At 50.7% G+C, this 16,895-nt stretch overlaps 1 protein-coding gene across 9 annotated transcripts in view; it reads left to right on the forward strand.

The window, feature by feature from the left end:
* Nucleotides 1–16,895, forward strand: part of CTNNBIP1 (catenin beta interacting protein 1) — a 52,957-nt gene that overhangs the window by 24,674 nt on the left and 11,388 nt on the right. For 6 of the 9 annotated variants that reach the window (XM_033843597.2, XM_073796451.1, XM_073796448.1 and 3 more), the window contains 2 exons: nucleotides 9,586–9,704; nucleotides 10,265–10,355. In XM_033843597.2, the coding sequence (XP_033699488.1) occupies nucleotides 9,609–9,704; nucleotides 10,265–10,355 (187 nt within the window). In that variant the 5' untranslated portion in view covers nucleotides 9,586–9,608. Of the gene's footprint in view, nucleotides 1–1,013; nucleotides 8,972–9,585; nucleotides 9,705–10,264; nucleotides 10,356–10,423; nucleotides 10,609–16,895 lie in introns of those variants that run through there. The other 3 variants (XM_033843631.2, XM_073796454.1, XM_033843621.2) reach the window with 2 other exon arrangements.

Consider the following 16,895-nt stretch of genomic DNA (forward strand, 5'->3'; position numbering starts at 1 on the left):
GTGATGAAAACTTAACCACATGTTCGCTTGGATAGGCACCAAACTCAAACACACTGTAATACACTTGCAGCATTACCAGCGACTGAAAGGTCGTTGTTGTTTGGGTTGATTGTGATTGATTCTCTTCAGTTATTTCCTTCACATTGGCACCCTTGATGCAGCTTCTGTTTCGGACGGAATTATGTAAACAGGTCCCAATGTTCTCGTCCGTCAGGATTGGAGTGTGGAGGGCAGGAACACGTGTTCACGCTGCCATCGGCCCTGACCCATTCCTGGGTGTTCTCTCTGTCAGGCAGCAGGGTGGAGTCAGCTCAAACCAGAGCTCGAAGAATCCTAGAAGACCAGCAGTTTTAGGAAGGGCAGGAGTCCTCCCAAGGCAAGCAGTAACAGTTTAAGAACTGGTCTCTGCCAGGGAAGTGTGAACAGGGAGCGACCTGGCCCCAAAGACCCATTCAGGCACCAGCGACACCCCAGGCCCACGGCTGGGTGTGTGAGGCCCCCTGGTAATCACAGTGTGAGCGTGGTGGGTCCCCGGGGATAGTGGAGCTACAGTGGAACAGAACCGGTCCGTACGTGACGCCAAGGGTAGGATTGTTGGGAGGAGCAAAGTTCTGTGAAATAGACCCCGTGTAAAATGATTGAGACGGGCACCCACACACACTCCTGTGGGTGCTGAGCCCTCATACCTCTGTTGGAGGAAGCTTGGCTGGTCAGGAAAGGACAGTGAGGAAGGGGCTCTCAATCTCTGTGAAGCCAGCGTCCCGAGGTCCTGGGACGCACAGCAAAACCAGAGACATATCCTTGCCTGGGTAGAGCTGGCCCCTAAATGGGGGGATAGAGCTTGCTCTGGGACCCAGGACTGGGGGTGGTTTGTGACCGTAGGACCGCTATGAAGCCTTGAACCAGAAGGGCCGTTGGGGGGCTTGTGTTGGGGGCCGAGGGGGTGGGGGGTGAGGGGGCAGTAGCACGGAGGTAGGGGAGCGGGTGGGTGTGGCCCTGGGGCTCTGGTTCTTTTGTGTGTGGCGACACCTAGTGGCCAATCCCTTGACTTCCACAAGGAGAGGGCCAACTGACCATTAGCCCTTGGACACAGGACAGACTCAGAAGACTTTTACCCCTGGAAGCCCTAATTCCCAATTTGAAGTCTTCATGGAGCATTTCAGATGACCTCGGAGAACACGACAGCCCAAGGCACACAAAATACTCAGGAATGAGAGTCTTTGGAAAAGCTAAATTTGGTTATGGAGACTGGATTAGGGACTTGTATTTGACCGTAAGTGATGTGGAGATGGTAAGGGGTGGAAGCCCAGACCCCACAGGCTGTCTGGGTTCTCTCTTCAGCCAACTGGGCCAGGGCTGAAGGAAGACGGGGCAAGCGAAGCAGCCACGGCCCCGGCCCTCCAGCAGGTGCAGGAAGACAGTGAGTGAGCACCCCGGCAGGTGCTCTATGAAGCGGACAAGGGACTTCCCTGGTGGTCCAGTGGTTAAGATTCCATGCTCCCAATGCAGGGGGCACGGGTTCAGTCCCTGGTCGGGGAACTAAAATCTGCATGCCGCATGGTGTGGCCTAAAAAAAGAAACAAAAGAAGAAGAAACTGGGATGTGATGGGACCACGTGCCCAAGAGGGCCTGGGTGGGGCGCACGACCTACCGCGGTCATGCAGTCAGGAAAGGCTCCCCAGGAAGGCATCTAAGCGAGCGGAAAAGAAGCCAGTTCCAGCCTGGGGACCCCAGTGCAAAGGCTGCTGGGGAGGAGCTTCTTGGCAGGTCCTAGAAACAAACTGGGGGCCAGCGAGACAGAGGGGAGGAGTGGGAGCGAGAGGCAGAGCCGGCCATGTGGGATCCTGGCAAGGGCATGAAGCGTATCCTGGGGTAGGTTGGAGTGGGGAGAAATGTCATCCATTCTGGCTTTTAAAAAGATCATTCCAGTTAGGTAGCCTCATCCACCAGAGGGCAGACGGCAGAAGCAAGAAGAACTACAATCCTGCAGCGTGTGGAACAAAAACCACATTCACAGAAAGGCAGACAAGATGAAAAGGCAGAGGGCTATGTACCAGATGAAGGAACAAGATAAAACCCCAGGAAAAACAACTGAATGAAGTGGAGATAGGCAACCTTCCAGAAAAAGAATTCAGAATAATGATAGTGAAGATGATCCAGGACCTCGGAAAAAGAATGGAGGCAAAGATCGAGAAGATGCAAGAAATGTTTAACAAAAACCTAGAAGAATTAAAGAAGAAACAAACAGAAATGACCAATACAATAACTGAAAAGAAAACTACACTAGAAGGAATCAATAGCAGAAGAACGGGTAAGTGACCTGGAAGACAGAATGCTAGAATTCACTGCTGCGGAACAGAATAAAGAAAAAAGAATGAAAAGAGGGCTTCCCTGGTGGCGCAGTGGTTGAGAGTCCGCCTGCCGATGCAGTGGACACGGGTTCGTGCCCCGGTCCGGGAGGATCCCACATGCCGCAGAGTGGCTGGGCCCGTGAGCCGTGGCCGCTGAGCCTGTGCGTTTGAAGCCTGTGCTCCGCAACGGGAGAGGCCACAACAGTGAGAGGCCCGCGTACCACAAAAAAAAAAAAAAAGAATGAAAAGAAATGAAGACAGCCTAAGAGACCTCTGGGACAAATTAAACGCAACAACATTCACATTATAGGGGTCCCAGAAGGAGAAGAGAGAGAGAAAGGACCAGAGAAAATATTTCAAGAGATTATAGTCAAAAACTTCCCTAACATGGGAAAGGAAATAGCCACCCAAGTCCAGGAAGTGCAACGAGTCCCATACAGGATAAACCCAAGGAGAAACATGCTGAGACACATAGTAATCAAATTGGCAAAAATTAAAGACAAAGAAAAATTATTGAAAGCAGCAAGAGAAAAACGACAAATAACATACAAGGGAACTCCCATAAGGTTAACAGCTGACTTCTCAGCAGAAACTCTACAAGCCAGAAGGGAGTGGCATGATATACTTAAAGTGATGAAAGGGAAGAACCTACAACCAAGATTACTGTACCTGGCAAGGATCTCATTCAGTTTCGATGGAGAAATCAAAAGCTTTACAGACAAGCAAAAGCTAAGAGAATTCAGCACCACCAAACCAGCTCTACAACAAATGCTACAGGAACTTCTCTAAGTGGGAAACACAAGAGAAGAAAAGGACCTACAAAAACAAACCCAAAACAATTAAGACAATGGTCATAGGAACATACATATCGATAATTACCTTAAACGTGAATGGATTAAATGCTCCAACCAAAAGACAAGGAGCAAATCAGACTCGCTGAATGGATACAAAAACAAGACCCAGGGCTTCCCTGGTGGCGCAGTTGTTGGGGGTCTGCCTGCTGATGCAGGGGACGCGGGTTCGTGTCCCGGTCCGGGAGGATCCCACATGCCATGGAGCGGCTGGGCCCGTGAGCCATGGCCGCTGAGACTGCGCATCCAGAGCCTGTGCTCCGCAGCAAGAGAGGCCACAGCAGTGAGAGGCCCGCGTACCGCAAAAAAAAAAAAAAAAAAAAAAAAAAAAAAAAAAACCCACAAGACTCATATATATGCTGCCTACCAGAGACGCACTTCAGACCTAGGGACACATACAGACTGGAAGTGAGGGGATGGAAAAAGATATTCCATGCAAATAGAAATCAAAAGAAAGCTCGAGTAGCAATACTCATATCAGATAAAATAGACTTTAAAATAAAGAAGCTTACAAGAGACAAGGAAGGACACTACATAATGATCAAGGGATCAATCCAAGAAGAAGATATAACAATTATAAATATATATGCACCCAACATAGGAGCACCTCAATACATAAGGCAAGTGCTAACAGCTATAAAAGAGAAAATCAACAGTAACACAATAATAGTGGGGGACTTTAACACCTCACTTACACCAATAGATCATCCAAAATGAAAATAAACAAGGAAACAGAAGCTTTAAATGACACAATAGACCAGATAGATTTAATTGATATTTATAGGACATTCCGTCCAAAAACAGCAGATTACACTTCTCAAGTGCGCACGGAACATTCTCCAGGATAGATCACATCTTGGGTCACAAATCAAGCCTCAGTAAATTTAAGAAAATTGAAATCATATCAAGCATCTTTTCTGACCACAATGCTATGAGATTAGACATGAATTACAGGGGGAAAAAATGTAAAAATCACAAACACATGGAGGCTAAACAATACATTACTAAATAACCAAGAGATCACTGAAGAAATCAAAGAGGAAATTAAAAAATACCTAGAGACAAATGACAATGAAAACATGACGATCCAAAACCGATGGGATGCAGCAAAAGCAGTTCTAAAAGGGAAGTTTATAGCTATACAAGCCTACCTCAAGAAACAAGAAAACTCTCAAATAAACAATCTAACCTTACACCTAAAGGAACTAGAGAAAGAAGAACAAACAAAACCCAAAGTTAGCAGAAGGAAAGAAATCATAAAGATCAGAGCAGAAATAAATGAAATAGAAACAAAGAAAACAATAGCAAAGATCAATAAAACTAAAAGCTGGTTCTTTGAGAAGATAAACAAAATTGACAAACCATTAGCCAGACTCATCAAGAGAAAGAGGGGGCTTCCCTGGTAGCGCAGTGGTTAAGAATCCGCTTGCCAGTGCAGGGGATGCAGGTCCGTGCCCTGGTCTGGGAAGATCCCACATGCCGCGGAGCAACTAAGCCCGTGCACCACAACTACTGAGTCTGCGCTCTAGAGCCCACGAGCCACAAATACTGAGCCTGCGTGCCACAACTACTGAAGCCCAGGCACCTAGAGCCCGTGCTCCGCAATGAGAGAAGCCACTGCAATGAGAAGCCCACACACCACAACAAAGAGTAGCCCCCACTCGCCACAACTAGAGAAAGCCTGCGTGCAGCAACGAAGACCCAACATAGCCAAAAATAAATAAATAAAATAAATTTATAAAAAAGAAAAAGAGGGAGAGGACTCAAATCAATAAAATTAGAAATGAAAAAGGAGAAGTTACAACAGACACCGCAGAAATACAAAGCATCCTAAGAGACTACTACAGGCAACTCTATGCCAATAAATTGGACAACCTGGAAGAAATGGAAAAATTCTTAGAAAGGTATAACCGTTCAAGACTGAACCAGGAAGAAACAGAAATATGAACAGACCAAATCACAAGTAATGAAATTGAAACTGTGATTAAAAATCTTCCAACAAACTGTGATTAAAAATCTTCCAACAAACAAAGCCATGACCAGATGGCTTCACAGGTGAATTCTGTAAAACATTTAGAGAAGAGCTAACACCCATCCTTCTCAAACTCTTCCAAAAAATTGCAGAGGATGGAACACTCCCAAACTCATTCTATGAGGCCACCATTACCCTGTTACCAAAACCAGACAAAGATACTACAAAAAAAGAAAATTACAGACCAGTATCACTGATGAATATAGATGCAAAAATCCTCAACAAAATACTAGCAAACAGAATCCAACAACACATTAAAAGGATCATACACCATGATCAAGTGGGATTTATCCCAGGGATGCAAGGATTCTTCAATATACGCAAATCAATCAATGTGATACACCATATTAACAAATTGAAAAAGCAAAAACCATATGATCATTTCAATAGATGCAGAAAAAGCTTTTGACAAAATTCAACACCCGTTTATGATAAAAACTCTCCAGAAAGTAGGCATAGAGGGAACCTACCTCAACATAATAAAGGCCATATATGACAAACCCAGAGCAAACATCGTTCTCAATGGTGAAAAACTGAAAGCATTTCCTCTAAGATCAGGAACAAGACAATGATGCCACTCTCACCACTCTTATTCAACATAGTTTTGGAAGTCCTAGCCGTGGCAATCAGAGAAGAAAAAGAAATAAAAGGAATACAAATTGGAAAAGAAGAAATAAAACTGTCACTGTTTGCAGATGACATGATACTATACATAGAGAATCCTTAAAATGCCACCAGAAAACTACTAGAGCTAATCAATGAATTTGGTAAAGTTGCAGGATACAAAATTAATGCACAGAAATCTCTTGCATTCCTATGCACTAATGATGAAAAATCTGAAAGAGAAATTAAGGAAACACTTCCATTTACCATTGCAACAAAAAGAATAAAATACCTAGGAATAAACCTACCTAGGGAGACAAAAGACCTGTATGCAGAAAACTATAAGACACTGATGAAATAAATTAAAGATGATACCAACAGATGGAGAGATATACCATGTTCTTGGATTGGAAGAATCAGTATTGTGAAAATGACTCTACTACCCAAAGCAATCTACAGATTCAGTGCAATCCCTATCAAACTACCAATGGCATTTTTTACAGAACTAGAACAAAAAATCTTCAAATTTGAATGGAGACACAAAAGACCCCGAATAGCCAAAGCAGTCTTGAGGGAAAAAAATGGAGCTGGAGGAATCAGACTCCCTGACTTCAGACTATACTACAAAGCTACAGTAATCAAGACAATATGGTACTGGCACAAAAACAGAAATATAGATCAATGGAACAAGATAGAAAGCCCAGAGATAAACCCATTCACCTATGGTCAACTAATCTATGACAAAGGAGGCAAGGATATATATACAATGGAGAAAAGACAGTCACTTCAATAAGTGGTGCTGGGAAAACTGGACAGGTACATGTAAAAGAATGAAATTAGAACACTCCCTAACCCATACACAAAAATAAACTCAAAATGGGTTCGCGACCTAAATGTAAGACCAGACACTATAAAACTCTTAGAGGAAAACATAAGCAGAACACTCTTTGACATAAATCACAGCAAGATCTTTTTTGATCCACCTCCTAGAGTAATGGAAATAAAAACAAAGATAAACACATGGGACCTAACGAAACTTCAAAGCTTTTGCACAGCAAAGGAAACCATAAACAAGATGAAAAAACAACCCTCAGAATGGGAGAAAATATTTGCAAACGAATCAACGGACAAAGGATTAATCTCCAAAATATATAAACAGCTAATGCAGCTCAATATTAAAGAAACAACCCAATCCAAAAATGGGCAGAAGACCTAAATAGACATTTCTCCAAAGAAGACATACAGATGGGCAAGAGGCACATGACAGGATGCTCAACATCACTAATTATTAGAGAAATGCAAATCAAAACTACAGTGAGGTATCACCTCACACTAGTCAGAATGGGCATCATCAGAAAATCTACAAACAACAAATGCTGGAGAGGGTGTGGAGAAAAGGGAACCCTCTTTCACTGTTGGTGGGAATGTAAATTGATACAGCCACTATGGAGAACAGTATGGAGTTTCCTTAAAAAAGTAAAATAGAATTACCATATGATCCAGCAATCCCACTACTGGGCATATACCCAGAGAAAACCATAATTCAAAAAGACACATGCACCCCAATGTTCACTGCAGCACTATTTACAATAGCTAGGTCATGGAAGCAACCTAAATGCCCATCCACAGACGAATGGATAAAGAAGTTGTGGTGGGCTTCCATGGTGGCGCAGTGGTTGAGAGTCTGCCTGCCGATGCAGGGGACATGGGTTCGTGCCCCGGTCCGGGAAGATACCACATGCCGTGGAGCAGCTAGGACCGTGAGCCATGGCCGCTGAGCCTGCACGTCCGGAGCCTGTGCTCCGCAACAGGAGAGGCCACAACAGTGAGAGGCCTGCATACTGAAAAAAAAAAAAAAAAAAAAAAAGAAGTTGTGGTACATATATACAATGGAATATTACTCAGCCATAAAAAGGAACGGAATTGAGTCATTTGTTGAGACGTGGATGGATCTAGAGACTGTCATACAGAGTGAAGTAAGTCAAAGAGAAAAACAAATATCGTATACTAACGCATGTATGTGGAACCTAGAAAAATGGTACAGATGAACCGGTTTACAGGGCAGAAGTTGAGACACAGATGTAGAGAACAAACTTTTCCCCCCAAGGGGGGAAAGCCACAGCGGGGTGGGGATGGTGGTGTGCTGAATTGGGTGGTTGGGATGGACAGGTATATACTGATGTGTATAAAATTGATGACTAATAAGAACCTGCTGTATAAAAAAATAAATAAAATAAAATAAAAAAATTAAAAAAGAGCACACAACTTATAAAAAAAATAAATAAATAAAAATTAAAAAAATAAAAAATCATTCCGGCTACTTGCACTGGGTGGTGGAGTGGAAGGAAGTGAGAAGGGGTGGACAGGAGGAGGAGTGATCCCCCAGAACCGAGCCTCCCCACTCAGCTGTGCTGGGAACTGAGGGCTGTCCGCTGCGCTCGTGCACCTGGCCCCAGGGGGTGGCTGGCTGCCTCTCACCAGAGGTCATTCTGCAGGCAGCTCACCCCTCCTTCCTGGTTACCAGTGTTAATTAGACCCTTTTCTGAACCAGGAGGAGGTGACAGGATAGCAGACAGTAGAAGAGGGAGCCTGGGCTTTGGTGGTGGAAAGGAAGGCCCTGTAAGTAGACGGCACTGCATTGAGTGCACAGCTGCATTGCTACGCAATACACATTTTGCCCTATTGTGCAGGCTTTTAGGGCCGGAGCCCCTGTTAGCTTCTGGGGACTGAGCGGTTGACAGGAGCCTCCAGGGAGGCTGCTGCCCAGGGCTCTGGCGCCTTTCTGAGTCTGCCCTTCACCTGGGAGAGCCTGCTGGTCCAAGGCTTGCTGGCCCCTGAGGGATGGATGGTGTGAGGAGTGTCCTTGGCCCGCAAGCCCGGCTCCCTTGGTCCTCCGAGCGCAGCTCCTTGGCACCAGGGCTGCCAGGGCTCCACCCCCACCAGCTGCTGCGTTATTTCTGACTCATCCAGGAGTTACAAGTGTGTAACCCAAACCCCTCCACGCCCGGCTTCCTCCCCCCCAGCTCCTCCTGGAGGGAGGAAACCCTGGGACTTCTCTCCTGGGACCTTTCTGCAGGTCGGGTCCCTGCTGCACCTGGACGCAGCTGCCGCGTGCAGGAGCCACCCTGTGACAGGTGGGTGGGCTTGTGAGGGTGGCGGCAGCGAGCCCGGGCAGGTGTGTGTGCCCGCAGCCCCGGGCTCGCCGTCCCCATCGAGGGACTCCTTGGAGCCCAGCCCAGGAGGCAGCCTCTTGAACTCGTCAGGGACTTTTGCAGAGGGAGCTGTCTTGGTGTTTGGGGGCTGGGTACTGATCCCATGGCTTCTCCAGCTACAGGCCCCAGCCGGCTGCCTCTGATCATGTCACTTTGCTCCTCATGGAAGTTGCTGGCTTTGAAAGACGGGGACACTTTGGGTTTCATGCAGCACATCTCCTGGGCTCTTAGCAGGAGCCTTGCTGAGGGGTGGCTGGAAGGTAGAGCTGGCAAGAAGTCTGGGTCAGCTCAGCCACCTGGGCCTGACAGCTCCACACACAGAGGGGGCTGGCCACCAGTGCCTGCTCCGGGGAGATCCCTGCTCAGTCTGGCTGTCGGGCCAGCAGGCGTGAGGGAGGAACGGGCAGCTCGCCACCTGCTCTGGGCTCTCAGAAACGAGCCCCTGATGCAACATGGGCGGCCTGACAACTTGTGCCGGTATGCGGGTATGTCTCGTCCTGACACCGCCCCACCCCATGCTTCTCCTCGCTCTGCAGGAGTCCCCAGAGCTGGCCAGGGCATGAACCGCGAGGGGGCCCCCGGGAAGAGTCCGGAGGAGATGTACATTCAGCAGAAGGTCCGAGTGCTGCTCATGCTGAGGAAGATGGGCTCCAACGTGAGTGCCTTCGGGGCGTCGAGCAGCAGGTCTCCCAGGGAGGGTGCCTGATGCCGGCGGGCAGAGGGGCTGTGACCACCTTCTGTAGCAGCTGTGGTCTGGGGATGGGGATGCCAGGCCTCTGGCTTGGCTGTGGCTAATTCAGGCTCCCGGGCACAGGCACCAGCATGTCCAGTTCGGCATGGCACTCCCTGTGCCATGTTTGGGCCAAGTGGGTGAGGGTCCTAAAGGCCCTGACCTTCCTTTCCTCCCCTCTACCGGGAGTCTTCTCTTCCGGTGGTGACCGGCGGGCAGGACAGCCACCGAGAGGGCAGCAGATGTGCAGTGGCCCTTCTCAACAGGAGAGGGAGGGGCTCCCCAAGCAGGGCCTGCCCTATGCTGGAATCCCCGTCCCCGATCTGATCCCGGTGCCAAGGCCTGTGGGCCCCATGGACCAAGTTTTAGGGGTGGGAGCAGAGAGGAGAGGGTGCTCACCCTGGAACTAGAAGGTCAGTTCGCAACAACAGAGGCCCAGGGAGCGGGTGCGGGCCACCCTTCACCCAGCCCTCTCGCCCCTGCAGCTGACAGCCAGCGAGGAGGAGTTCCTGCGCACCTACGCGGGGGTGGTCAGCAGCCAGCTCAGCCAGCTGCCCCAGCACTCCATCGACCAGGGTGAGTCCATTGACCAGGGAGAGTCGAGGGCCCGCGTGGCCAGCGACAGCAAGTTGTGGTTCCTTTAGAAAGCGTAGCTCCAGCCCTTCCAGATGGGTGGTCCACGAGAGAGAGATTTCGGGGCGGCAGCTCCCTCACCCACAGAGCTGAGCCCCAGCTGGCGGCAGCGTCTAGACGTGGAGCCTGCAGAGCCTCCAGAGCCTCCAGGCCGGTCCCTTCTCCTTCCCCAGCTGGGAGCCAAGGACCCAATCAGGTAATGGGGGGATCCCTTTCTAGGCCTGGGGGAGGAAGAGGAAGAAATGGAGGTGTCTGGGGGCCCCATAGCTGCAGAGGCTCTGGTGGTTGCATTTCTTCAGCCTTTGCCTGCCCCTGCCCCCCGCCCCCGAGTACCCTGTTCAGGGACAAGGAAACCACCCTTGTGTGCAGGGGCCTGCTCTAGGTGCGGGCTGCACAGTGGCTGCTGTGTTCCTGGCTGTGCCCAGGAAGGTGGCCCCAGTGGTCCTGGAGGTCTCCGTGTGCCCAAGGGAGCTATTTCTCTTTTGAGTACCCTCAGCCAGTTGTAATAATGGTAGTGGGTAACACTGAGTGTTCATTGTCTAGCAGGCTTGAGCTGCCAGCTGTATTACTTCTACTTAGCAGGCAAGGAAACGGGGGTTCTGAAGCAATAAGCCACTGCAGCCAGTTCCTGGGGGGCCCAGGATGCAAACCTGCAGCCCGATTGCAGAGCTGGGTTTGTCTCTGTCTGTCCTGGAGCCGCAGGAAGCTGCTGGGCACTTAATGGGCTCTCCCTTTCTGGAAGCCTTATCCTGACCCTGTAGCCCAGGACCCTGACCACCAATTTCCAATTGCTTGGAATTCTTGGCTGTTGAATCGTGCAGCCGGTGACCTGTCTGGTGTGAGCGGGCTCCCAGGAGCAGAGTGCTGATGGGCGTGTTTGCTGATCCCTGAGGCCGGGGAGGTGAGCAGACCTGGCACACGGGACTGCTTTTCCTGAGGCTGCCCTTGTTTTCCTGGATGTCACACGCCGGGCTCTGCCCTGGCGCAGGACCCGGTTCCCGAGCTCTGACGCTGGGTGTGACCCAGCCTGTGCGCCCAAGTCAGCAGAAATGTAGAGGGTGTTCCCGTGGCCCCAGCAGCTCCCGGGGACAGCCTCTCGCCCAGGCCACCCTCGTGCCGCACCCTGTCTGCGCCAGCTGTGCTGTCAGCCACCGCTGGGGAGGAGATAAGGGGTGTGGAGTCTGCCCCCCAACCCCGTCCTGGGATATTTCTTCTGGGAGAGGTCTTTTCTCCTCCAGGGCTGATCTGGGTTTTAGCGTGGGTCCCTCTCCCCTGCTCCCCAACCGCATTCACTTGAAACCCTCAGGCTTCTGAGTCCCTGGGGCATCACCTTTTCTCCCAGCCTGGTCTTGGGTCACTGGGTTAACCTGAATTTGAGCTGCAGGGGTAAGAATGCCTCTAAGTAGAAAGCTGTTAATGGGAAAAAAATCAAAAGAAGCTATAGAACTGTCAGTATAGAAAACACCACCACATACACTCCCTACCCCCTGCCCATATTCACACACGCACGAATGTATGTGTATAGAGCAAAAGAAGCTGAAAGAATATTTACCAGGTTGTTTAGAGAAAATTTTGATGGAGGGTGGAACCACATAAGGGACTTTGACTTTCCAAGTCACACAGTTTTTTGTAAAACTAATTTTTTTTAACATTGCGCATACACTTCTTTTACAATAAGGGAAGTTTTTTTTTAGATTCTGAATGGCTTTTTTGGTTTCCTATTTTTCTTTTTCTTTTTTTTTTAATTGAAGTATAGTTGATTTACAATGTTGTGTTAATTTCTACTCTACAGCAAAGTGATTTAGTTTTACGTATATACATACATTCTTTTTTTAAATATTCTTTTCCATTATGGTTTCTCATAGGATATTGAATATAGTTCTCTGTGCTGTACTGTAGGACCTTGTTGTTTAAAGGGGAAGTTTTAAAAAGTGTTTTTAAGAGAACTCTTTTTGTCTTGCTCAGCTAAACCAACAACTGAAAATAAAAATGAGCTCTGCTGAGTTATTTAAGGCAGTCACGGTGACCTCACCTGGCCTGAAACTGCTGAGCAGTCAGGAGTGAGCCGTGGGCCTGTGGGTGTGATTTCGTGGCCCTGGAATCCGGGCCCTCCTGGGTGTGGGGCGTCCACAGACAGACAGGCTGGCCTTGGGTACTTCTCTCCGGGAAGCAGGCTCCTGGGAGTGAACCTGGAGCTGGGTGAGAATCTCTGGGGAGATGGGTCTCTGCTGCTGGGCTGCCCTTCAGTCTGCCCCTCGCCCCACAGTCACCTCCAGCGACAAGCCTCACAGGCTTACTGTATTTTCTTTGTGCCAACAAAACAGCAAGCAGTCCAGTCTCTCCCACTACGGAGGTTCAAGCCTGAGAGCAGGACCCTGCATTTCTGCCCACACCATGGGGCCAGATGGGGCTTTGATAACATTCTAGCCTGCCCACCTTCCCCGTTGGCAGAGCCGACCTCAGCTGATGCCACAGGGCATGTTGCTGTCAGAGTCTCAGGTGCCACCCGGGTGGCAAGAGCCCTGGATCATTGCTTCCAGTGCTCAGGACCCCAGCATGAAAGGCCCAGAAAGGCCTAGGAGCATTCGGGGTGATGGGCGGGACCGTCCCGTAGAAGCCTGGTGTGAGCACCTCCTGCCACTAGGCGGCACTGTCTCTCAGCAAATGCCTGTGCGCTGCTCCGCCGGCTCCCGCAACTCTGACCTGTGCTGTTCCAGCTGCCCTCAGTAGGGGGCCTGAGGCCGCCCCATCAATGGGTCAGCGCTTGGCCATCCGTCCCGGGGTCCTGCCCACCACCTTGGACCCGCACACGCTTCCCCTCTGGGGCTGGAGGGGTCTGGTACCGGGAGCACTGCTTGCCCTCCCCAGACCCAGGTAGGAGAGCAGCAAGCTGGGCATCCCTCAGCCCACGCCTCCCGGCCGCCCCCCATCCCATTCTTCCCTCGGTGAACACGTGTTCAGTATCTGCTGGGTCCAGGTAGGTGCTGGAGACCCTGGTGCACGGGCCTGCACCATAGCGCCTCACCAAATGGTTCCAGGAGAGGGCCCCAGAGGCCCCCCAGTACTGCACTGGACAGTGGGTAGACCTGCCTGGGCTGTGCTGTTCCAAGACCACCCTCGAAAGCCTCCTTCTGGAAGCCCTCCTTTCCCTCCCTTGTCTTCCATGAGACCCCCCTCTCTCTCTCCCCCCTCCCCCATTTTCTGCTTCTCTCTGCTCACTGCCTCCCACCCCCCGCCCCCCCAGTGCCTCCTTTCCCCTCACCATGGTCATGCTGGTGTTCTCCATATTTTGTTCTCTCCTCTCAGTGTCACACGCTCTCCCTGGGAGGTCACATCACTCCCGTGACTCCCAACAGAGCTCTGGTCGATGCCTTCCAAATACACCCCCTCAGCCCAGACCCCCTGCTGACCCCCAGATTGATGCGCGCTCTCTACTGGCCGTCTGGCCGCACACGCCCCACATTCAGCACATTCAGGGTCGTAACCTCTCCCCGCCCCGGGATCTGTGCTCCCACCTGTATTCTCTGTTGTGAGGATGTGCCACCCCATGAACCCAGTGTCCTGGGGACCAGCCACTGACTCCTGTCTTCCTCAGGTACCTAGGAGGTTACCAGGTCCTCTTGATTCTCCCGCCTTAATGCTCCTCACATCTGCTTTGTCTTCTCCATCTTGGTTTGAACCCGCATTTTGGTCTGAGCCCGTGTTAATTCTTGTCTCGATCACCACAAACAGCCCCTAACTGGCACCTTGACTTCTCGTCTTGCCCTCTCCGTGCACTTTCTACCCTGTACCCAGAGTGAGTATCGAAGGCTACATCAGCGGGTCTCTTCCCGACTTAAAATCTTTCAGTGGCTCTTTACTGCCTTGAGCATAAAATCCAAACCCCTTAGCGTGATGAGCAGGACCCCTGCCCACCCGACACCAGGACCTCATGCCCCACAAACAGCCACAGTGAATGACTTTCAGCTCCCGTCTCAGGCCTCGTGCGTTCACGCCTTTCCGTCCCCGCATTTGCCTCTCGGCTGCCAGGAGCCCAGCCCTGAGCCCACCCCCTCCCCTGCTTCCCACAGGCAGGGCCAGGCCCTCCTGTGATCCCCACCGCACACGTGTACCTCGGCCCTGCTACTCCCCATACTGTCTCCTGGTCCATCTCTTGACCAACTCTGAGCCCCTTGTGGCTTCCCTCTTTGTATTTGTGGGGCTGGGCCCCCCAGAGCGCCAGCATGTTCTTGGGTGAATGAATGGACCAGACTCTGGGTCTGGGAGCCCATAGTCCCCCGAAAAGGCAGGAACATGGAGCGCTTGTCTCCTGGTCCCCAGGGTGGCCAAGCAGACCCGACATCCTCGCTGGACTGACTTTGAACCAAAGGCAATCATTACTTCTCTGGGAAAGTCGCCTTGCTGAGAAGCCCCAGCTTGAGGCTCGGGGGCGGAGAGCAGTAGCTTCCAAAGCAGGCTCAACAGAATGCTGAGTTCGTGCCTTTCTTATTGTCAGTGCTGTTCTCTCCATAACATATGTCGATCGTTTTTCCTGGCTATGAAAGAATGCATAGTCATTGTGGAAAGTCATTGGGAAAGACAAACAGCAGAAAAGCTTAGAGGATTGACTCCTACCGTGTAGCTAGAATCACTATTCCCTTGCATTAATTTCCCAGCAGACTTTTTTAAAAAATATGCATGTATTTTCATTTTCAGAGTTGAGACCATACAGTGTAAACGTTGTAATATCCATTTTAACATCCATGTTTTCACTTATGATAATTTTACCATGTCCTCAAACGATTTTCAAGAAAACATTTTAGCAGTCATGTGATATGCAGCCATGTGGCTGTGCTATCATTTTTTGACCGATCCTTTACCTTTTTTTGTTTGTGGCTGCGCCGGGTCTTAGTTGCGGCACGTGGGATCTTTAGTTGCAGCGCATGAACTCTTAGTTGCGGCGTGCATGTGGGATCTAGTTCCCCGACCAGGGATTGAACCCAGGCCCCCTGCATTGGGAGTGAGGAGTCTTACCCACGGGACCACCAGGGAAGTCCCCTGATCCTTTACTACTCAACATTTGTTTTTCATTTTTGCTATTGATTATAATTAATTTAATTTATCGAGCTCCTCCTATGTGCCAGGTTCCATGTCAGGTAGCATTAAAGTTATCCCAGAGAATCCTCATGACAGCCCTGTGAGGCAGCCACTGTCACAGGCCCACTTTTACGATGAGAAAACAGGCCCTGAGGGGTTGAGTAAGGTGCTCAAGGTCATAGAACGGGTCATGTGGGTCCAGGGTGTGGTAAACAAAGACCGTCTAGGAGTGGCTTACAGGCCATGTGCATTTTTAAGCAGAACAGTGTTTTACCAGAGGAGCAGGTGTGCTGTAGGAAGTTAGCATGGTATTTCAGGAGGGCATGAGAAAATTGGAAGGATTTCCTGCTGCCTTCTTTTTCTGGGCCTTTCACCTCCAGGTGCCTTTGAACGTGCTGGTTCTGTTTGAGCTCCAGGTCTCTCTCTGCCCCAGCACCACATCGGGGACGGATGCGGCGAGTGCCAGTTCCAGGCCCCTGGTACACTTGGCAAAGGCCTCCTCATGGCCAGTCGCCTGCAGAACTACCATCCTCGAGTCATGCTTCGTATAGACCTTTGTCCAGCCGTCCTGGGGCTGGAGGGACCCTGTCTTGATGTGGCCCATTTTGTTAAGGAAGCCCTCGTCCTTTCTCTTCCCCTCTTTCTGGCCCTGGAGCCCAGGGCCCAGGCCCTGGCACGCTGGCTCCCCAGGCCTGTTCCAGCCTCTGTCTGATCACACTCTTTCTCGAAGAGACTTTCCAGGGAAGGTCCCCAGCCTGAGCCAGCTGGGCGGTCCCAGGGCTCTTCCGGCTTTCCCCTGCGGAAGCCAAGGCTGCAGGCTCAGGGTCCGCTGCCAGCAAGCCTAAAATAGGTCATTTGGTCTCAGGGTTACACTGAGAACCTTGTTAAAATAGCTGTGGTCATGGGCAACCCAGCAGGGAGCCAGTGGCCCAAGGAGAGGGCCCACCCAGTGCACGGCTCTTCCAGGGACCAAGCAAGCTCACCCCTATGCTCATCACCCCACTTGACCCTCTCAGCGGCCCTCGAGTGGGGTGCTGGCACAATCTCTGTTTTACAGCCAGCATTCTTCCTGGAATCCCTTCCCACACCATCTGGCCTCTGCTCTTTCCCTTCCTCTGCCGCCCTCTCTGCCCTTCCAGGGTCGGCCCGCTTCCCTCCTCTGGCTCCTGGACTGCCTGCGGATCTTTCCTTCCCTGTAGCGGTTATCACATCAGGTCAGGAGCCCCGAGGGGCCAGGGTCCGTGCTGTGCTCGCAGTCTCACATTTCCCCGTGGTCCAGCTCTGGCACAGAGTGGGGTCTGTCAGATCCCTGTGTAGACCGAGGCTACCCCTCTGTGCGGACCAGCTGCCGGGGTCCCGGGACCCCCATCTGCTCACGTGCGGCTCTGAGGCTTCTCTCCCAGAGGC

This window comes from Tursiops truncatus, chromosome 1, assembly GCF_011762595.2.
Source record: "Tursiops truncatus isolate mTurTru1 chromosome 1, mTurTru1.mat.Y, whole genome shotgun sequence".
Lineage (NCBI taxonomy): Eukaryota > Metazoa > Chordata > Mammalia > Artiodactyla > Delphinidae > Tursiops > Tursiops truncatus.